The following is a 19131-nucleotide window of genomic DNA, read 5'->3' as shown; positions in this document are numbered from 1 at the left end:
TATATCCTCATGAACATAGTGGCAAAAATACTCAGCAAAATAATTTCAAATCCAACAAAGCATAAGAAGCATACAAACCATCATATCAATGCAATATCATCATAAAATTAATACAATATAATCATATCATTCACCAGAACAGGTGAATTTAATTCAGATCACCATTACATCTACTGTTGTGGGTAGGAACCCCTTAGAAGAAATGGAGTAGCCCTCATAGTCAACAAAAGAGTCCAAAATGCAAAACGTGGGTGCAGTCTCAAAAATGACAAAATGATCTCTGTTTGTTTCAAAGGTAAACCATTCAACATCATAGTGATCCAAGTCTATGAATCAACTACTGATGCTTAAGAAGCTGAACAGTTCTATGAAGACCTAAAAGACCTTCTAGAATTAACACACACACACAACAGATGTCCTTTTCATCATAAGGGACTGGAATGTAAATGTAGGAAGTCAAGAGATACCTGGAGTAACAGTCAAGTTTGGCCTTGGAATACAAAATGAAGCAGGGCAAAGGCTAACAGAGTTTTGCTGAGAGAACGCACAAGCCACAGCAAGCACACTCTTCCAACAACACAAGAGACAACTCTACACATGGACATCACCATTGATTATATCCTTTCAGCCAAAGATGGAGAAGCTCTATACAGTCAGCAAAACAAGACTGGGAGCTGACTGTGGCTCAGATCATGAACTCCTTAATGCAAAATTCAGACTTAAATTGAAGAAACTAGGGAAAACCATTAGGCCATTCAGGTATGACCTAAATCAAATCCCTTATGATTATTCAGTTCAGTTCAGTTCAGTTCATTTCAGTCACTCAGTCGTGTCCTACTCTTTGTGACCCCATGAATCGCAGCACGCCAGGCCTCCCTGTCCATCACCAACTCCCAGAGTTCACTCAGATTCACATCCATCGAGTCAGTGATGCCATCCAGCCATCTCATCCTCTGTCATCCCCTTCGCCTCCTGCCCCCAATCCCTCCCAGCATCAGAGACTTTTCCAATGAGTCAACTCTTCGCATGAGGTGGCCAAAGTACTGGAGTTTCAGCTTTAGCATCATTCCTTCCAAAGAAATCCCAGGGCTGATCTCCTTTAGAATGGACTGGTTGGATCTTCTTGCAGTCCAAGGGACTCTCAAGAGTCTTCTCCAACACCACAGTTCAAAAGCATCAATTCTTTGGCACTCAGCTTTCTTCACAGTCCAACTCTCACATCCATACATGACTACTGGAAAAACCATAGCCTTGACTAGACGGACCTTTGTTGGCAAAGTAATGTCTCTGCTTTTGAATATGCTATCTAAGTAACAAATAGATTCAAGGGACTAGATCTGATAGACAGAGTACTGAAGAACTAAGGACAGAGTTTAGTAACAATGTATATACAAGGCTATGATCAGACCATCCTCAAGAAAAAGAAGTCAAAAAAAAGGCAAAATGGCTGTCTGAGGAAGCCTTACAAATAGCTTAGAAAAGAAGAGAAGTGAAAGGCAAAGGAGAAAAGGAAGGATAGATACATCTAAATGCAGAGTTCCAAAGAATATCAAAGAGAGATAAAAAAAAGCCTTCCTCAGAGATCAGTGCAAAGAAATACAGGCAGACAACAGAATGTGAAAGACTAGAGATCTCTTCAAAAAATTGGAAATTCCAAAGAAACATTTCATGCAAACATGGGCACAATAAAGGACTGAAACAGTATAGACCTGACAGAAGCAGAAGACATTAAGAGGAGATGGCACGAATACACAGAAGAACTATACAAAAATGATCTTCATGACCCAGATAACCAGGATGGTGTGATCGCTCACTTAGAGCCAGACATCCTGAAGTGTGAACTCAAGTGGGCATTAGGAAGCATCACTACAAACAAACCTAGTGGAAGTAATGGAGTTCCAGTTGAGCTTTTTCAAATCCTAAAAGATGATGCTGTTAAAGGGCTGCACTCAATATGCCAGCAAATTTGGAAAACTCAGCAGTAGCCCAAGACTAGAAAAGGTCAGTCTTCATTCTAATCCCAAAGAAGGACAATGTCAAGCAATGTTCAAACTACTGCACAATTGCACTCATCTCACATGCTAGCAAACTAATGCTCAAAATTCTCCAAGTTAAGCTTCAACAGTATGTGAACCAAAAAATTCCAGATGTTCAAGCTGGATTTAGAAACGGCAAAGAAACCAGAAATCAAATTTGGCAACATCAAACGGATCATAGAAAAAGCAAGAAAATTCAAGAAAATCATCTGCTTCACCGACAAGGCTAAAGTCTTTGTGTGGATCATAACAGACTGGAAAATTCTTAAAGAGATGGGAATACCAGACTACCTTACCCACCTCCTGAAAAACCTGTATGCAAACCAAACTGGACATGGAATAACAGACTGGTTCCAAATTGGGAAAGGAGTACATCAAGGCTGTATATTGTCATTCTACTTATTTAAATTACATGCAGAGTACACCATGCAAAATGCCAGATTGGATGAAACACAAGCTGAAATCAAGTTTGCTGGGAGAAATATCAATAACCTCAGATATGCAAATGACACCACCCTTATCGCAGAAAGCAAAGAGGTACTAAAGAGCCTCTTGATGAAAGTGAGAGTGAAAAAGCTGGCTTAAAGCTCAACACTCAAAGAACAAAGATCATGGCATCTGGTCCCATCAGTTCGGTCACTCGGTCATGTCCAACATTTTGCAAACCATGGACTGAATCACACCGGACTTCCCTGTCCATCACCAACCCTCAGAGCTTACTTAAACTCATGTCCATCAAATCAGTGATGTCACCCAACCATCTCATCCTCTGTCGTCCCCTTCTCCTCCTGCCTTCAATCTTTCCCACCATTGGGATATTTTCAGATGAGTCAGTTCTTTGAATCAGGTGGCCAGAGTATTGGAGTTTCAGCTTTAGCATCAGTCCTTCCAATGAGTATTCAGGGCTGATTTCCTTTAGGATGGACAGGTTGGATCTCCTTGCAGTCCAAGGGACTCTCAAGAGTCTTCTCCAACACCACAGTTTAAAAGCATCAATTTTTTGGCATTCAGGTTTCTTCATAGTCCAACTCTCACATCCATACATGACCACTTGAAAAACTATAGCCTTGACCAGACAGAGTTTTGTTGGCAAAGTAATGTCTCTACTTTCCACCACGCTGTTTATGCTAGTCATAGCTTTTCTTCCATGGAGTAGGCATCTTTTAATTTCATGGCTGTAGTCACCATCTGCAGAGATTTTGGAGCCCAAAAATATAAAGTCACTGTTCCCATTATTTCCCATCATTTGCCATAATGTGATGGGACAGGATGCCATGATCTTAGTTTTCTGAATGTTGACCTTTAAACCAACTTTTTCACTCTCCTCTTTCACTCTCCTCTTTCAAGAGGCTCTTTAGTTCTTCTTCACTTTCTGCCATAAGGGTGGTGTCATCTGCATATCTGAGGTTACTGATATTTCTCCCGGCAATCTTGATTCCAGCTTGTGTTTCTTCCAGCCCAGCGTTTCTCATGATGTACTCTGCATATAAGTAAAATAAGCAGGGTGACAATATACAGCCTTGATGTACTCCTTTCCCAATTTGGAACAAGTCTGTTGTTTCATGTCCACTTCTAACTGCTGCTTCCTGACCTGCATACAGATTTCTCAGGAGGCAGATTAGGTGGTCTGGTATTCCCACCTCTTTAAGAATTTTCCACACAGTCAAAGGCTTTGGTGTAGCCAATAAAACAGAAGTAGATGTTTTTCTGGAACTCTCTTGCTTTTTCAATGATTCAAAGGATGTTGGCAATTTGATCTCTGGTTCCTCTGCCTTTTCTAAAACCAGCTTCAATATCTGGAAGTTCATGGTCCACATACTGTTGAAGCCTGGCTTGGAGAATTTTGAGCGTTACTTTGCTGGCGTGTGAGATGAGTGAAATTGTGCGGTAGTTTGAGCAATCTTTGGCATTGCCTTTCTTTGGGATTGGAAGGAAAACTGACTGTTTCCAGTCCTATGGCCACTGCTGAGTTTTCCAAATTTGCTGGTATATTGAGTGTAATACTTTCACAGCATCATCTTTTAGGACATGGCAAATAGATGGGGAAACAAAGTATACAGTGACAGACTATTTTCTTGGGCTCCAAAATCACTGCAGATGGTGACTGTAGCCATAAAATTAAAAGACGCTTGCTTTTTGGAAGAAAAACTGTGACCAACCTAAACAACATATTAAAAAGCAGAGACATTACTTTGCCAAAAAAAGTCCCTATGGCCAAGCTATGGTTTTTCAAGTAGTCACATATGAATGTGAGAGGTGGACAATAAAGAAAGCTGAGCAGCAAAGAATTGATGCTTTTGAACGGTGGTGTTGGAGAAGACTCTTGAGAGTTCTTTGGACTGCAAGGAGATCAAACTAGTCAATCCTAAAGGAAATCAGTCCTGAATATTCACTGGAAGGACTGATGCTGAAGCTGAAGCTCCAATATTTTGGCCACCTGATGGCTTAGAAAAGACCCTGATGCTGTGAAAGATTGAAGGCAGGTAGAGAAAGGGACAACAGAGGATGAGATGGTTGGATGGCATCACTGACTCAATGGACATGAGTTTGAGCAAGCTCCAGGAGTTGGTGATTGACAGGGAGGCCTGGTGTACTGCAGTCCATGGAGTCTCAAAGAGTCGGACACAACTGAGCAACTGAACTGATACGAAAAAGAAAAAACACATGATTGTATCAACAGATAAAAAAATAGCAAGTGGCACTAACACCCGCTTATGATTAAAAACTCTCATAAAATAAGAATAGAGGGAACTTTCCTTCACTTGACAAAAAATATCTACAAAAATCGTACAGCTACTATTATACTTAATAGTGAGAACTTCGCAGCTTTTTTACTAAGATCAGGTACAAGGCAAGGATGTTCCCTCTCATTATACCTTTTCAACATTATACAGAAGCTTGGCATAATGCAACAAGAAAAGTAAAAGAAGGGGAGTTATAAAGTTTGAGAAGAAAGAAATAAAACTGTCTCTGTAAGCAGATGACATGATCCTCCATGTACATGCATGCATGCTCAGTTGCTTCCGTTGTGTCTGACTCTTGTGATCCTATGGACCTTAGCCCACCAGGCTCCTCTATCTAAGGGATTCTCCAGGCAAGAATACTGGAGTGAGCTGCCATTTCCTTCTCCAGGTGATCCTCCCAAAAGAGGGATCCAACCCCGTGTCTCCTACGTTGCAGGTGGATTCTTTACCACTGACCCACTGGGGAAGCCCAGTCTTTTGTGCAGAAAATCTTAAAGAACTGACCAAAAACATTTCCTGGAACTAAGAAGCAATTACTGCAAGATTACAGGTTACATAGTCACAAAAGTCAATCATTTTCCTATAAAGCAGCACTGAACAAGTAAAATTTAAAAATAATATCACAGTACAATGTACATTAACATCCACAAAAGTGAAATACATGTAAGTCTAACAAAATATGTATAAGATCTATATGAGGTGTACTTCAAAACTCTGATGAATGATATAAAACACTGTTTAAATGAGAGATAATCCAGATTCATGGTTAGGAGGACTCAACATAGTTCATGTGTGCTAAGTCGCTTCAGTCATGTCCAACTATTTTCAAGATCATCTCAATTTTGCTGTGAACCTAAAAATGTTCTTTTAAAAAATTGTTTTTAAAAAAAGAAGTCTTTTAAAAAATAGCTGAATCAGTGATAATGAGAAAGCCTGAGGAAAGGGTCATTTCTTATCATGTGGTTGATTTAAATGCAGCTTTTATACAGAAAATTTGAAAATATTTATCAAGGTTACTGACATAAACACTCTCAGTTCAGTTCAGTCACTCAGTCGTGTCCAACTCTTTGTGACCCCATGAATTGCAGCACGCCAGGCCTCCCTGTCCATCACCAATTCCTGGAGTTCACTCAAACTCATGTCCATCAAGTCGGTGATGCCATCCAGCCATCTCATCCTCTGTCGTCCCCTTTTCCTCCTGTCCTCAATCCCTCCCAGCATCAGAGTCTTTTCCAATGAGTCAACTCTTCGCACGAGGTGGCCAAAGTATTGGAGTTTCAGTTTTAGCATCATTCCTCCCAAAGAACACCCAGGACTGTTCTCCTTTAGAATGGACTGGCTGGATCTCCTTGCAGTCCAAGGGACTCTCAAGAGTCTTCTCCAACACCACAGTTCAAAAGCATCAATTCTTCAGTGCTTAGCTTTCTTCACATTCCAACTCTCACATCCACACATGACCACTGGAAAAACCATAGCCTTGACTTCAACGGACCTTTGTTGGCAAAGTAATGTCTCTGCTTTTCAATATGCTATGTAGGGTGGTCATAACTTTTCTTCCAAGGAGTAAGCGTCTTTTAATTTCATGGCTGCAGTCACCATCTGCAGTGATTTTGGAGCCCAAAAGAATAAAGTCTGACACTGTCTCCACTGTTTCCCCATCTATTTCCATGAAGTGATGAGACCGGATGCCAGGATCTTCGTTTTCTGAACGTTGAGCTTTAAGCCACCTTTTTCACTCTCCTTTTTCACTTTCATCAAGAGGCTTTTTAGTTCCTCTTCACTTTCTGCCATAAGGGTGATGTCATCTGCATATCTGAGGTTATTGCTATTTCTCCCAGCAATCTTGATTCCAGCTTGTGCTTCTTCCAACCCAGTGTTTCTCATGATGTACTCTGCATATAAGTTAAATAAGCACGGGGACAATATACAGCCTTGACATGCTCCTTTTCCTATTTGGAACCAGACTGTTGTTCCATGTCCAGTTCTAACTGTTGCTTCCTGACCTGCATATAGTTTTCTCAAGAGGCAGGTCAGGTGGTCTGGTATTCCCATCTCTCTCAGAATTTTCCACAGTTTATTGTGATCCACACAGTCTATGACCCACTAATTCTAGTTCTAGGAATTTATCTTACAGAGGTTTCCTCACTAGTGCCAAAATTTGTGCATTCAAATTACTATATTATCTGTATAACAAAAATACTGAAAGCAATCTAAATGTCCATAAAAACTGATTAATAAAATTTGGCATACCCATTAAACAGAATACCATGCAGCTGTCAAAAAGAAAGAGGATATTCTGGGTAATGAGATAAATAAAATGATCATTAGGCTGTATTGTTAGGTGGAAAATCAATGTACAGAGCAGTGTTGCTGTGCATATAACATACTACTGTTTGTGTAAAACCACATAATTAATATTCTTAAATATTAAGAATTATTATACACATCTATTTTAAAGTGAGTATACATATTTGTGACAAAAAATACATATATACTTGTGTTTGACTACAACAGCCCTTAAAGGGTTCTCATGGATCTCATGAACTAGTTGCTTCCAGCAAAGGAAACTGGTAGGTAGAAACAGTGATAAAAGGAAATTTTTACTGTATACCCTTTGTCTTTTTTAGTTTTGTAACACTGAAATGTGTTATTCCTTCCAAGCCATCACTTTTAAATAAACACCTATTTATATGTACATACACATACATGTAAGTGTATATATGTTGGCAAGCAGAATATTAGTTCCCCAACCAGGGACTGAACCTGGGTCCCCTACAGTGGAAGCATGAAGCCTTAACCGCTGGAACTCCAGGGGAGTTCCTTGATCTACCCTTAAGACTAAGGCATTTCCTATGTCTTCAGCAAGTGACCAGAGCTCATAGCCTCAGTATCGACATGTAACCAAGTACAGCCTTAATCTGACCAGTGAAGAAAAGCCACATTAACACAGGTCACTTGAAGCCCAGCAGTAAGCAGGCAAGGAGAAAGCTTTCATCCGTCTTCATCTAATTCTGTTCAAAGGAGAAACTCATTGATTTCGCCCTAAATACAAGCACTAAAGAGGCATAATGTCTTGTAAAGTGGAGATAAATTTCCCTCAAGCTTGTCCACTTTCCTCTACTCAGATTTTACAATTCCCAAAGGAACTATGTATTGAATTGGTTAGACTCTCAAACATCACAATTCCCCCAAAATCGTGTGCAGAAAAGAGGACAGGCGACGCACTGTCACTAAAAAATTATACCCTAACCCCATTTTAAATGAATGATTGACATCATGTTTCTTGTAAAAGTTGGTCCTCAAGAAACAAACACGACTCTAGGTAAAGAAGGTCTAATCTTCAAATTTTCAAAGACAACATCCCATGGTGAATAACAGGAGCAATATCAGAGATCGCAGGAGTCCTGCCAGAGGCTGCCAGGCAGTCGCTGTCTGACATGGCTCTTTATATGATTAATGTGTTTACTCTTAAAGACTGGGTAACATAGTAAGATTCAGGAGGCAATTTATGTACTAAATTATCTCATATACATATATTTTAACTTTGAAATTCATTCTTAAGATTTTGCCTTAGAGAGAGAAAGTCATGAGTGTGAATAAATTTATGCATAAAGAAATTCATAACAGCAAAATGCTCATCAAGGCAAATGGATCAGTAAATTATGATACACATACAGTGGGACTCTGTGCTGCTTTTTAAAAATGATGGAGGAGATCTACATTAGAAACAAGGAATTAATTCCAATATGTCATAGAGTAAAATGTAGGTTATAGAACCATATTCAGGTGAACTAGTCTATGCACAGAGAGGTATTTAGAAGATGTTGATGATATTTCAGCAATATTTAGTTCCTTATTTGAACTCTACAGCATTATTGTAATTTCTTGTAATAAGCAAGTATTGTTTTACAAAAAGTAAATTATTTCAATGGGAAAAATAGTGAATATCACTGTTAAGATTTTATAATGCCTATTTACATTTAGCCTAACTATGTCTAGATGCAAAAAGCACTGAAACATCACCTGTTTCACAAAAGCACATCATTAGAATAAGTCAGGAATTTTTTTCTTTTTCAGTTTATGTGATATCTACAAACATATTTTTAAAGTTCGCCAACAATCATGGGTTTTTAAGAAAAGCTTCACTTAATTAAAGATTTTAAAATTTAAAAAAAAATAAAAAATTATTTTTGACATAAAAAAAAAAAAAGAATTCTATGCAAAGACAATTCATGAGAACTATCTCCAGGATATTGTGTGACTTTGATTCTTTCAAAATTGTGCATTCCAAGGACTCCCTCATCCTGTCCCAACTTGTTCTGCCACTAGCTGAGAGGGTAAGCTTTGCTGAGTGAAATAAAGCTCACAGTCTGTTTTCAACGTCTCTGCGTGGCTTAACATCACTTTCTTAGATTAGGATGTGAAGGTACCAAAAGGCAGGAAGATGAGTCACAGAAATATGCCATGTCACTTTCAAATAGGAATAATGGGAAGTTCTCATTGATGACCAAATAGAATGAAATAATAATAAGGTGTAGCAAAGTGTTGAAATGACAACATGTTGTCATGTTTTCATTCGATTCAGATAAAGGGAAAGTCTTTCAATGAAACACCAAACCAAATAACCTAAGAGCACCAGCAGACTGAAAAAGCATGGGTTCCTTTTGAACTTAGATTTAGAAATAGCAACAATCGACCAAATCTAGAATTGACCATTCGTTGCTGTTCAGAAGAGTGTTGGGGATGACCCAGAGAGATGTTGTGGGGAGGGAGGTGGGATGGGGGTTCATGTTTGGGAACGCATGTAAGAATTAAAGATGTTAAAATTTAAAAAAATATAAAAAATTTTAAAAAATTAAATTAAATTAAAAAAATAAACACTGGATGCAAAATATCAGCAGAAGCAACTAAAATGGATACAGTTGATTGAGACGGGACAGAATGGACTTTTCTTAGATGATGGAAATGGTATCTTGATAGATGTTCCATGAGTATATGTATTTGTCAGATTTGGTAATTTTTTCACTTAAGACCTGTATATTTTATTATATTTTAATTACTCTTGAATAAAAAAGTAAAAGATTTTGTCTTAAAAAAAAAAAAAGAAGAGTGTTGGGAGTTGTAGGAAAATGTGAAAGTGAAAGACAAGAATCTTCCCCTTTTATCAAACATGGGAGGAGAGAAAGTGAGAATTTAGGTAACTGTTTAGCTGGATAACAACTAGAAATGCAAGGGAGAGAGGTGTGGCAGAAGATGTTCCTGGAGACGTCAGAGGACCAGAGAGGAATCCCAGAACTGAATGTTAAGCAGCAAGAACTGCAGTGGCAAAGAAGAGGGGCAGGAAAAACCACTTCCTCATCTCACGGGGCCAGAGGCAAAGCCCTATTCAGGGATCTCTCTGCCTTTCTAACTCTTTTCAACTTCTGCTTTCATATGTCACATGGGTAAAATAACGAGTAAGAAATATCAAGATGTAAATCAGGAAGAGGTGTATTAAAAGCATCACCCTTCAACCTGAGAGGTATGGGGGAACCGGGGAGACTTGCCTGGGCTGACTGCCTGGGAGGAAGGAGAACTACCTCTGAGAAGCAGGACGCAGCAAGGTGATGCTGCAGACAGCCATTGCTACCATATCATGTCTATGCCTGCCCCCCAACACACAGACACACACACTTTTGAAAATCAATAAACCGAAGCTTAGACACAGGACGTAGTCTGCCAAACATTTGAGCTCTCTTTTCTCTCTGTGTTCTCAAAACTTCGATCTTTTTATTTTACACTACTAAAAAGTACTGAAGAATCCAAATAGCTTCTATTTATCTGGGAGACAGAGATAGAGATAAAGACAAAAACAGAGAAACCCATGTATTTACCATATTAGAAATTTAAACTGAGATTGTAAATTAAAATAAAGTAAAAATAAAAATTAAAAAAAAAGAAATTGTTAAAACACATAAATACAAAAGCACACTGTGCCATCAGTCATCACATAGCCTCTAGGAAACACCACTGTACACTCATGAAACAATGAGAGTGGAAAAAGTGGACAACAGATTAATGTTATGATGAAAATAGTTTTGATCCTTTGAAAGGGTCTGACTTCCCCAGAGATCTGAGATCACACTGTAAGAATTGCTGTTCTAACCTCAAGTCTATATTTTTCAAAGACTAGATCTTGGTTCATTGAGTGAATGGCATTCACAATCTGACTCTAAGCTCCCTCCACTGTCTCAAGTCTCCCAATATTTGCTAAGTACCCACAAACTAGTCACTCCAGAATAAACCCTCTCCCTGAAAAAAAATGCATTGTTTGTGCTTAAACATGTTGTACCATCTGTCTGGAGCTACTTCATTCTCTCCTTTCAGAGGTTCCCACTGGAGATTTCAGGGCTCTGCTAAACTGTCACCCACCCAGCCCCAGGCAGAAAGGTCCTCTTTCCAAGGATAGCACTTTGATTTTTCCTCTCTTCATTTTGCTCTACTCCATTGTTTTTTTGTGAGAGTCATGTGTCTGGTCCCCTGATATCACCCCACAATCCTTGTAATGAGCTCCTGCCCAGCAGTGAGCTCTGGAAAGATTCTCTGTACCTGAATCTCCTTGAACTATGGGGGTGAAGAAACTTTGTGGTATGTGAATCTTTGAATCCTCATTCCGGCACCTGACACTTGTTCAAAACAGTTCATTTGTTTTATCTAACTACTTTGAAATGATCAGTTATCACTGGCTGATGGGTCTGTGGGTGATATTGTTTCCTTTGTACTTGACTGCAATCTATATTTTTTGCAATTATAAATGTTACACAATGTTAAAGTGTTTCTCCATAGTTTAGCTGATAATAGGAAACATTTCTGTATAATACACAGCTCTACGTACTTTATACACACTTTAACATTGTATTTAATTATTTATACTTTTGACCTCAGAAATAAAAGAGGCATCAATATCCAACTCATTTGTACAGAAATTCTTTGCATGTAATATTCCACATGTGCATATTCTGTTGTTGCCTATAACTGGCATATCCTTGTGTTATTTTGGCTTTATCTTCATATTCCAAGTGGAAGATTCCAGACTTTCTTTTCCAGACCTGAATTCCTCATGGAAAATGGCTCATCTTACGGTCAGGCAATATATGATCATAACATCTACACATAAACTCAGCACTTTAACTCTGCAAATCTCAATTAGCAGAACATTCTTCTGGAAAGAAATATATCTCTCAGTGGCCACCAGGGAGCCAAATTAACTGGCTGCCTCCATACAGTTCAGTAAAACATTTACTAGGGAATGTTTCCCCCACAGATGGAATTCGAAATGGATTGTTTTGTAAAGGACTTTCATCTCCTAGAATAACCAGCACAGTATTTGAAGCAGTGACATGACACACTACTCATTACTAACAAAGGCCTTTCCTCCCGTTGCACACCATCTGAACTACTCATTTCTGCGTGGATGCAGAAGCTTCTGCAGAAAGGAAAGTAGAATGGGCTGGAGTTATTGTTTAATCAGCCATAAGCTGGATACTGGCTGTCGGCTTGCCTCCTGCTGTTCGGTGACTGTCAGGCCTGGGGTGATCATTGCCACAGACTAAGCTCCAAGGGCAATGAAAAGGATTGCTCCACTCCCTCCAGGATACCCACAGGCTGGCCCTCCCTGTCCTCTAAGAAGGGCTGTGGTCCCTGTGGCATCTCCACTCCAGAGCAGCCCATTTTCTCATTGACATGCAGGGAGTGCTCCCATAAGCAAAGGCTGCAAAGCGTCATTAACGTGGTGGGGAGACAAACAACACTCGAGCTGCATACCAAGTGGCAGCACATTTAACAGAATCATTTTATTATGAATACATTCTGGGCCTGCCACAGCGAGCCACTCGCCGAAACTGTGCCGGCAAAATGGATCTTTGCTAATTACATTTCATGCATATTTCAGATCTTTCCACAGGGATGCAGGGGGATGGTGATGGTGTGCGTAAAAGGGAATTTTACAGCCAGGTTCACTTGCATTTGGCATCAAGAGCCAAACTAGTGGGTAACAAAGATAAGTTCAATTGCATTCCATGTTGTGTTTGCTTTAGCTGGAATACTTCCTCTGAGTAACTCTATCAGTGCTGCTGCGGTCGCTGGTTGAAAATGAAATTACTCTCCAAATCCACCCGAATACACATTATTGCAGAAAAGCACACAGCTTAAATCGTTTCTTTCCCACCTTTCCTTTTCTATATTTGTCCCCCGATTGAATTAAGGAACTGAATGTGGGCACATGTTAGGAGAGTGACAGAAAAGCATCATTACCTGCTTCAAGACTGAATTGTAAAGTACACAAGTGACTGCCTTCTTGTGGCTTGTCACCCTCTTGCCGGCTTCACTTTTCATTGCCAGCAAAGCTAGCTGGTTATTGAACGAGATGAAGAGTCGTCCGTGGGCTTCATCAAAGTGGAAGAGACACCTGAAGTCCTGACTCTTGGGGAAAAAGCAAGAGATCCTCTGGATGGACAGTTGATGCTGAATATCCCAGAGTCTCAAAACCTGCAGGAAAAGTAACAGAGTCATAGGACTATGTCAAGAATAATTCTAATTTTCTAACCAAATTTTCTCTAGCTCACCCTCAACGTCAGGCAGGCTCCCCATAGCGCTGTTAACTGTTCGTCCTTATCTTATAAAACACATGTTTTTTGGATTTCCCTTCTCTGTTTCAGTATTTCCTCAACTGTAATCTCTTCTAGGGAAGGGATTTTGTTTTATCTCAGTCCTCAGAAAAATGGTTGCATTAAGAAAAGCAATGCCAAAGAATGCTCAAACTACCGCACAATTGCACTCATCTTACATGCTAATAAAGTAATGCTCAACATTCTCCAAGCCAGGCTTCAACAATACATGAACCATGAACTTCCTGATGTTACAGCTGGTTTTAGAAAAAGGCAGAGGAACCAGAGATCAAATTGCCAACATCTGCTGGATCATGGAAAAAGCAAGAGAGTTACAGAAAAACATCTATTTCTGCTTTATTGACTATGCCAAAGCCTAAACTGTGGGAAATTCTGAAAGAGATGGGAATACCAGACCACCTGAATTGCCCCTTGAGAAATCTGTATGCAGATCAAGAAGCAACAGTTAGGACTGGACATGGAACAACAGACTGGTTTCAAACAGGAAAAGGAGTACGTCAAGGCTGTATATTGTCACCCTGCTTATTTAACTTCTATGCAGAGCACATCATGAGAAACGCTGGACTGGAAGAAGCACAAGCTGGAATCAAGATTGCCGGGAGAAATATCAATAACCTCAAATATGCAGATGACACCATCCTTATGGAAGAAAGTGAAGAGGAACTAAAAAGCCTCTTGATGAAAGTGAAAGTGGAGAGTGAAAAAGTTGGCTTAAAGCTCAACATTCGGAAAATGAAGATCATGGCATCTGGTCCCATCACTTCATGGGAAATAGATGGGGAAACAGTGGAAACAGTGTCAGACTTTATTTTGGGGGGCTCCAAAATCACTGCAGATGGTAATTGCAGCCATGAAATGAAAAGATGCTTACTCCTTGGAAGAAAAGTTATGACCACCCTACATAGCATATTCAAAAGCACAGACATTACTTTGCCAACTAAGGTCCGTCTAGTCAATGCTATGGTTTTCCTGTGGTCATGTATGGATGTGAGAGTTGGACTGTGAAGAAGGCTGAGCGCTGAAGAATTGATGCTTTTGAACTGTGGTGTTGGATAAGACTCTTGAGGTCCCTTGGACTGCAAGGAGATCCAAACAATCCATTCTGAAGGAGATCAGCCCTGGGATTTCTTTGGAAGGAATGATGCTAAAGCTGAAACTCCTGTCCTTTGGCCACCTCATGCAAAGAGTTGACTCATCAGAAAAGACTCTGATACTGGGAGGCATTGGGGACAGGAGGAGAAGGTGACGACAGAGGATGAGATGGCTGGATGGCATCACTGACTCGATGGACATCAGTTTGAGTGAACTCCGGGAATCGGTGATGGACAGGGAGGCCTGGCGTGCTGCGATTCATGGGGTCGCAAAGAGTTGGACACGACTAAGAGACTGAACTGAACTGAACTGTGTTAGGAAGAATAATTGTCTTCAAAGATATCCATGTGCTAATTCTTGGAAAATGTAAAATTAAGGCCTTTGAGATGGAGAGATAATCCTGGTTGATTTGGACCAGTCCAGTGTCATCACAGGGCTTCCCAGTGGCTCAGTGGTAGAGAATCCATCTGTCAATGAAGGAGATGTGGGTTTAATCCCTGGGTCAGGAAGATCCTCTGGAGATGGAAATAGCAATCCACTCCAGTATTCTACCCGGGAAATTCCATGGACAGAAGAGCCTGGCAGGCTATAGTCCACGGGGTCACAAAAGAATAGACATGACTTAGTGACTGAACTTTTTCACTCTCCTCTTTCACTTTCATCAAGAGGCTTTTTAGTTCTTCTTCACTTTCAGCCATAAGGGTGATGTCATCTGCATATCTGAGATTATTGTTATTTCTCCCAGCAATCTTGATTTCGGCTTGTGCTTCCTCCAGCCCAGCGTGTCTCATGAGGTAATCTGCATATAGGTTAAATAAGCAGGGTGACAATACACAACCTTGACACACTCCTTTTCCTATTTGAAACCAGTCTGTTGTTCCATGTCCAGTCCTAACTGTTGTTTCCTTACCTGCATACAGATTTCTCAAGAGGCAGGTCAGGTGGTCTGGTATTCCCATCTCTTTCAGAATTTTCCAAAGTTTATTGTGATCCACACTGTCAAAGGCTTTGGCATAGTCAATAAAGCAGAAATAGATGTTTTTCTGGAACTCTCTTGCTTTTTTGATGATCCAAAAGATGTTAGCAATTTGATCTCTGGTTCCTCTGCCTTTTCTAAAACCAGCTTGAACATCTGGAAGTTCATGGTTCATATATTGTTGAAGCCTGGCTTGGAGAATTATGAGCATTACTTTACTAGCATGTGAGATGAGTGCAATTGTGTGGTAGTTTGAGCATTCTTTGGCATTGTCTGTCTTAGGGATTGGAATGAAAACTGACCTTTTCTAGTCCTGTGGCCACTGCTGAGTGTTCCAAATTTGCTGGCATATTGACTGCAGCACTTTCACAGCATCATCTTTTAGGATTTGAAATAGCTCACCTGGAATTCCATCACCTCCACTAGCTTTGTTCATAGTGATGCTTTATAAGGCCCACTTGACTTCACATTCCAGGATATCTGGCTCTAGGTGAGTGATCACACCATCATGATTATCTGGATCATGAAGATCTTTTTAGTATAGTTCTTCTGTGTATTCTTGCCACTTCTTCTTAATATCTTCTGTTTCTCTTAGGTCCACACCAATTCTGCCCTTTATTGAGCCCATCTTTGCATGAAATGTTCCCTTGGTATCTCTAATTTTCTTGAAGAGATCTCTAGTCTTTCCCATTCTGTTGTTTTCCTCTATTTCTTTGCACTGATTGCTGAGGAAGGCTTTCCTATCTCTTCTTGCTATTCTTTGGAACTCTGCATTCAAATGGGAATATCTTTCCTTTTCTCCTTTGCTTTTCACTTCTCTTCTTTTCACAGCTATTTCTAAGGCCTCCTCAGACAGTCATTTTCCTTTTTTGCATTTCTTTTTCTTGGGATGGTCTTGCTCCCTGTCTCCTGTACAATGTCATGAACCTCTGTCCATAGTTCATCAGTCATTCTGTGTATCAGATCTAGTCCTTTAAATCTATTTCTCACTTCCACTGTATATTCGTTAGGGATTGTACCTGAATGGTCTAGTGGTTTTCCCTGCTTTCTTCAACTGAGATCTGAATTTGCCAATAAGGAGTTGATGATCTGAGCCACAGTCAGCTCCTAGTCTTGTTTTTAGTAGAGAGTAAAAACAGTCTCCTAGACTGTATAGAGCTTCTTAATCTTAGGCTATGAAGAATATAATCAATCTGATTTCAGTGTTGACCTCTGGCGATGTCCATGTATAGAGTCTTCTCTTGTGTAGTTGGAAGAGGGTGCTTACCATGACCTGCGCATTCTCTTGGCAGAGCTCTATTAGCCTTTGCCCTGCTTCATTCTGTACTCCAAGGCCAAATTTGCCTGTTACTCCAGGTGTTTCTTGACTTTCTTCTTTTGCATTCTAGTCCCCTATAATGAAAAGGACATCTTTTTTTTTATTGTTAATTCTAGAAGGTCTTGTAGGTCTTCATAAAACTGTTCAACTTCAGTTTCTTCAGCATTTCTGGTCAGGACATAGACTTGGATTACCATGATATTGAATGGTTTGCCTTGGAAACGAATATAGATCACTCTATCATTTTTGAGGCTGCATCCAAGTACTGCATTTCGGACTCTTTTGTTGACTGTGATGGCTACTCCATTTCTTCTAAGAGATTCTTGCCCAGAGTAGTAGATATAATGGTCATCTGGGTTAAATTCACCCTTTCCAGTCCATTTTAGTTCGCTGATTCCTAAAATGTCGATGTTCACTCTTCCCATCTCCTGATTGATCACTTCCAACTTGCCTTGATTCATGGACCTAACATTCCAGGGTTCCTTTGCAATATTACTCTACAGCATCGGACCTTGCTTCCATCATCAGTCAAATCCACAACTGGGTGGTGTTTTTGCTTTGGCTCCGTCTCTTTATTCTTTCTGGAGTTATTTCTCCACTGATCTCCAGTAGCATAATCAGCACCTACCAACCTGGGGAGTTCATCTTTCAGTGTCTTATCTTTCTGCCTTTTCATACTGTCCACGGGGTTCTCAAGGCAAGAATAGTGAAGTAGTTTACCATTCCCTTCTCCAGTGCACCACATTTTGTCAAAACTCTCTACTATGATCCATCCACTTTGGGTGGCCCTACATGGCATGGCTCATAGTTTCATTGAGTTAGACAAGGCTGTGGACCATGTAATTAGATTGTTAATTTTCTGTGATTATGGTTTTTAGTCTGTCTGCCCTCTGATGGAAAAGGGCAGACAGACTGCCCTTATTGCAGAAAGTGAAGAAGAACTAAAGAGCCTCTTGATAAAAGTGAAAGAGGAGAGTGAAAGTGTTGGCTTAAGGCTTAAATTCAGAAAACTAAGATCCTGGCATCTGATCCCATCACTTCATAGCAAATAGATGAGGAAACAGTGGAAACAGTGACAGACTTAATTTTGAGGGGCTCCAAAATCACTGCAGATGGTGACTGCAGCCATGAAATTAAAAGATGTTTACTCCTTGGAAGAAAAGTTGTGACCAACATAGACAGCATATTCAAAAGCAGAGACATTACTTTGCCAACAAAGGTCCATCTAGTCAAGGCTATGGTTTTTCCAGCAGTCGTGTGTAGATGTGAGAGTTGGATTGTGAAGAAAGCTGAGCACCGAAGAACTGATACTTTTGAACTGTGGTGCTGGAGAAGACTCTTGAGAGTCCCTTGGACTGCAAGGAGATCCAACCAGGATCTCAGGAAATCAGTCCTGAATATTCATTGGAAGGATTGATGTTGAAGCTGAAACTCAAATACTTTGGCCACCTGAAGCAAAGAGATGGCTCATTTGAAAAGACCCTGATGCTGGCAAAGATTGAAGGTGGAAGAAGAAGGGGAAGACAGAGGACAAGATGGTTGGATGGCATCACCAACTCAATGGACATGAGTTTGAGTCAACTCTGGGAGTTGGCGATGGACAGGGAGGCCTGGCATGCTGCAGCCCATGGGGTCACAAAGAGTCAGACACAACTGAGTGACTGAACTGAACTGAAGTGACTAAACAACAATATAACCACAGGGAGATTAAAGTTACAGAATGTAAGATAACTCTGCCTAGGGCTTCCCTGGTAGCTCACTCGCCCGCAATGCAGATGACTGGGATTTGATTCCTAGGTTGGGAGGATCCCCTGGAGAAGGAAGTGGCAAGTCACTGCAGTATTCTTGCCTGGAGAATTCCATGGATAGAAGAGCCTTGGCAGGCTACAGTCCATGGGGTCTCAAGAGTCGGACACGACTCAGCAACTAAAACCACCACCAGTGTTCCTGGTTTGGAGGATGAAGAAAAGGGGCTGCGAACCAAGGGAGTTGGAAAAGGCAAGGAAACAAATTCTCCTCCAGAGCCTCCAGAAAAGAAGACAGCCCTGTGACTACGTTGATTTTAGTCCAGTGAGACCCAGGCTACCATTCTAACCTACAAAACATAAAAGGTGTGCTGTTGCAAACCATTGAGTTTGTGGTTATCGGTCAAAGTAGCAAAAGAAAACGAATACAATCTCTTTCTCTATATAGCTAGATGAATAGATAATAGGTAGGTAGATAGATAATATATGTATTTTTTGTGAAACAAAATTCTTTACTGTCTGCGTTACCAGGGATGTCCATTAAAGGAACCAAG

The 19131-nt window shown here is 40.3% G+C and overlaps 1 protein-coding gene across 1 annotated transcript in view; it reads right to left on the bottom strand.

Moving 5' to 3' along the window:
• Window positions 1-19131, bottom strand: part of WDR49 (WD repeat domain 49) — a 164783-nt gene that overhangs the window by 70454 nt on the left and 75198 nt on the right. The window contains exon 8 of the mRNA XM_005675370.3: window positions 13073-13306. Coding sequence (XP_005675427.3) covers window positions 13073-13306 — 234 coding nt within the window. The remainder of the gene's footprint in view (window positions 1-13072; window positions 13307-19131) is intronic.

Source organism: Capra hircus, chromosome 1 (genome assembly GCF_001704415.2).
Source record: "Capra hircus breed San Clemente chromosome 1, ASM170441v1, whole genome shotgun sequence".
In the NCBI taxonomy this organism is placed as follows: domain Eukaryota; kingdom Metazoa; phylum Chordata; class Mammalia; order Artiodactyla; family Bovidae; genus Capra; species Capra hircus.
The sequence above is the reverse complement of the archived record's forward strand: the minus strand, read 5'-3'. Positions and strand labels throughout refer to the sequence as shown.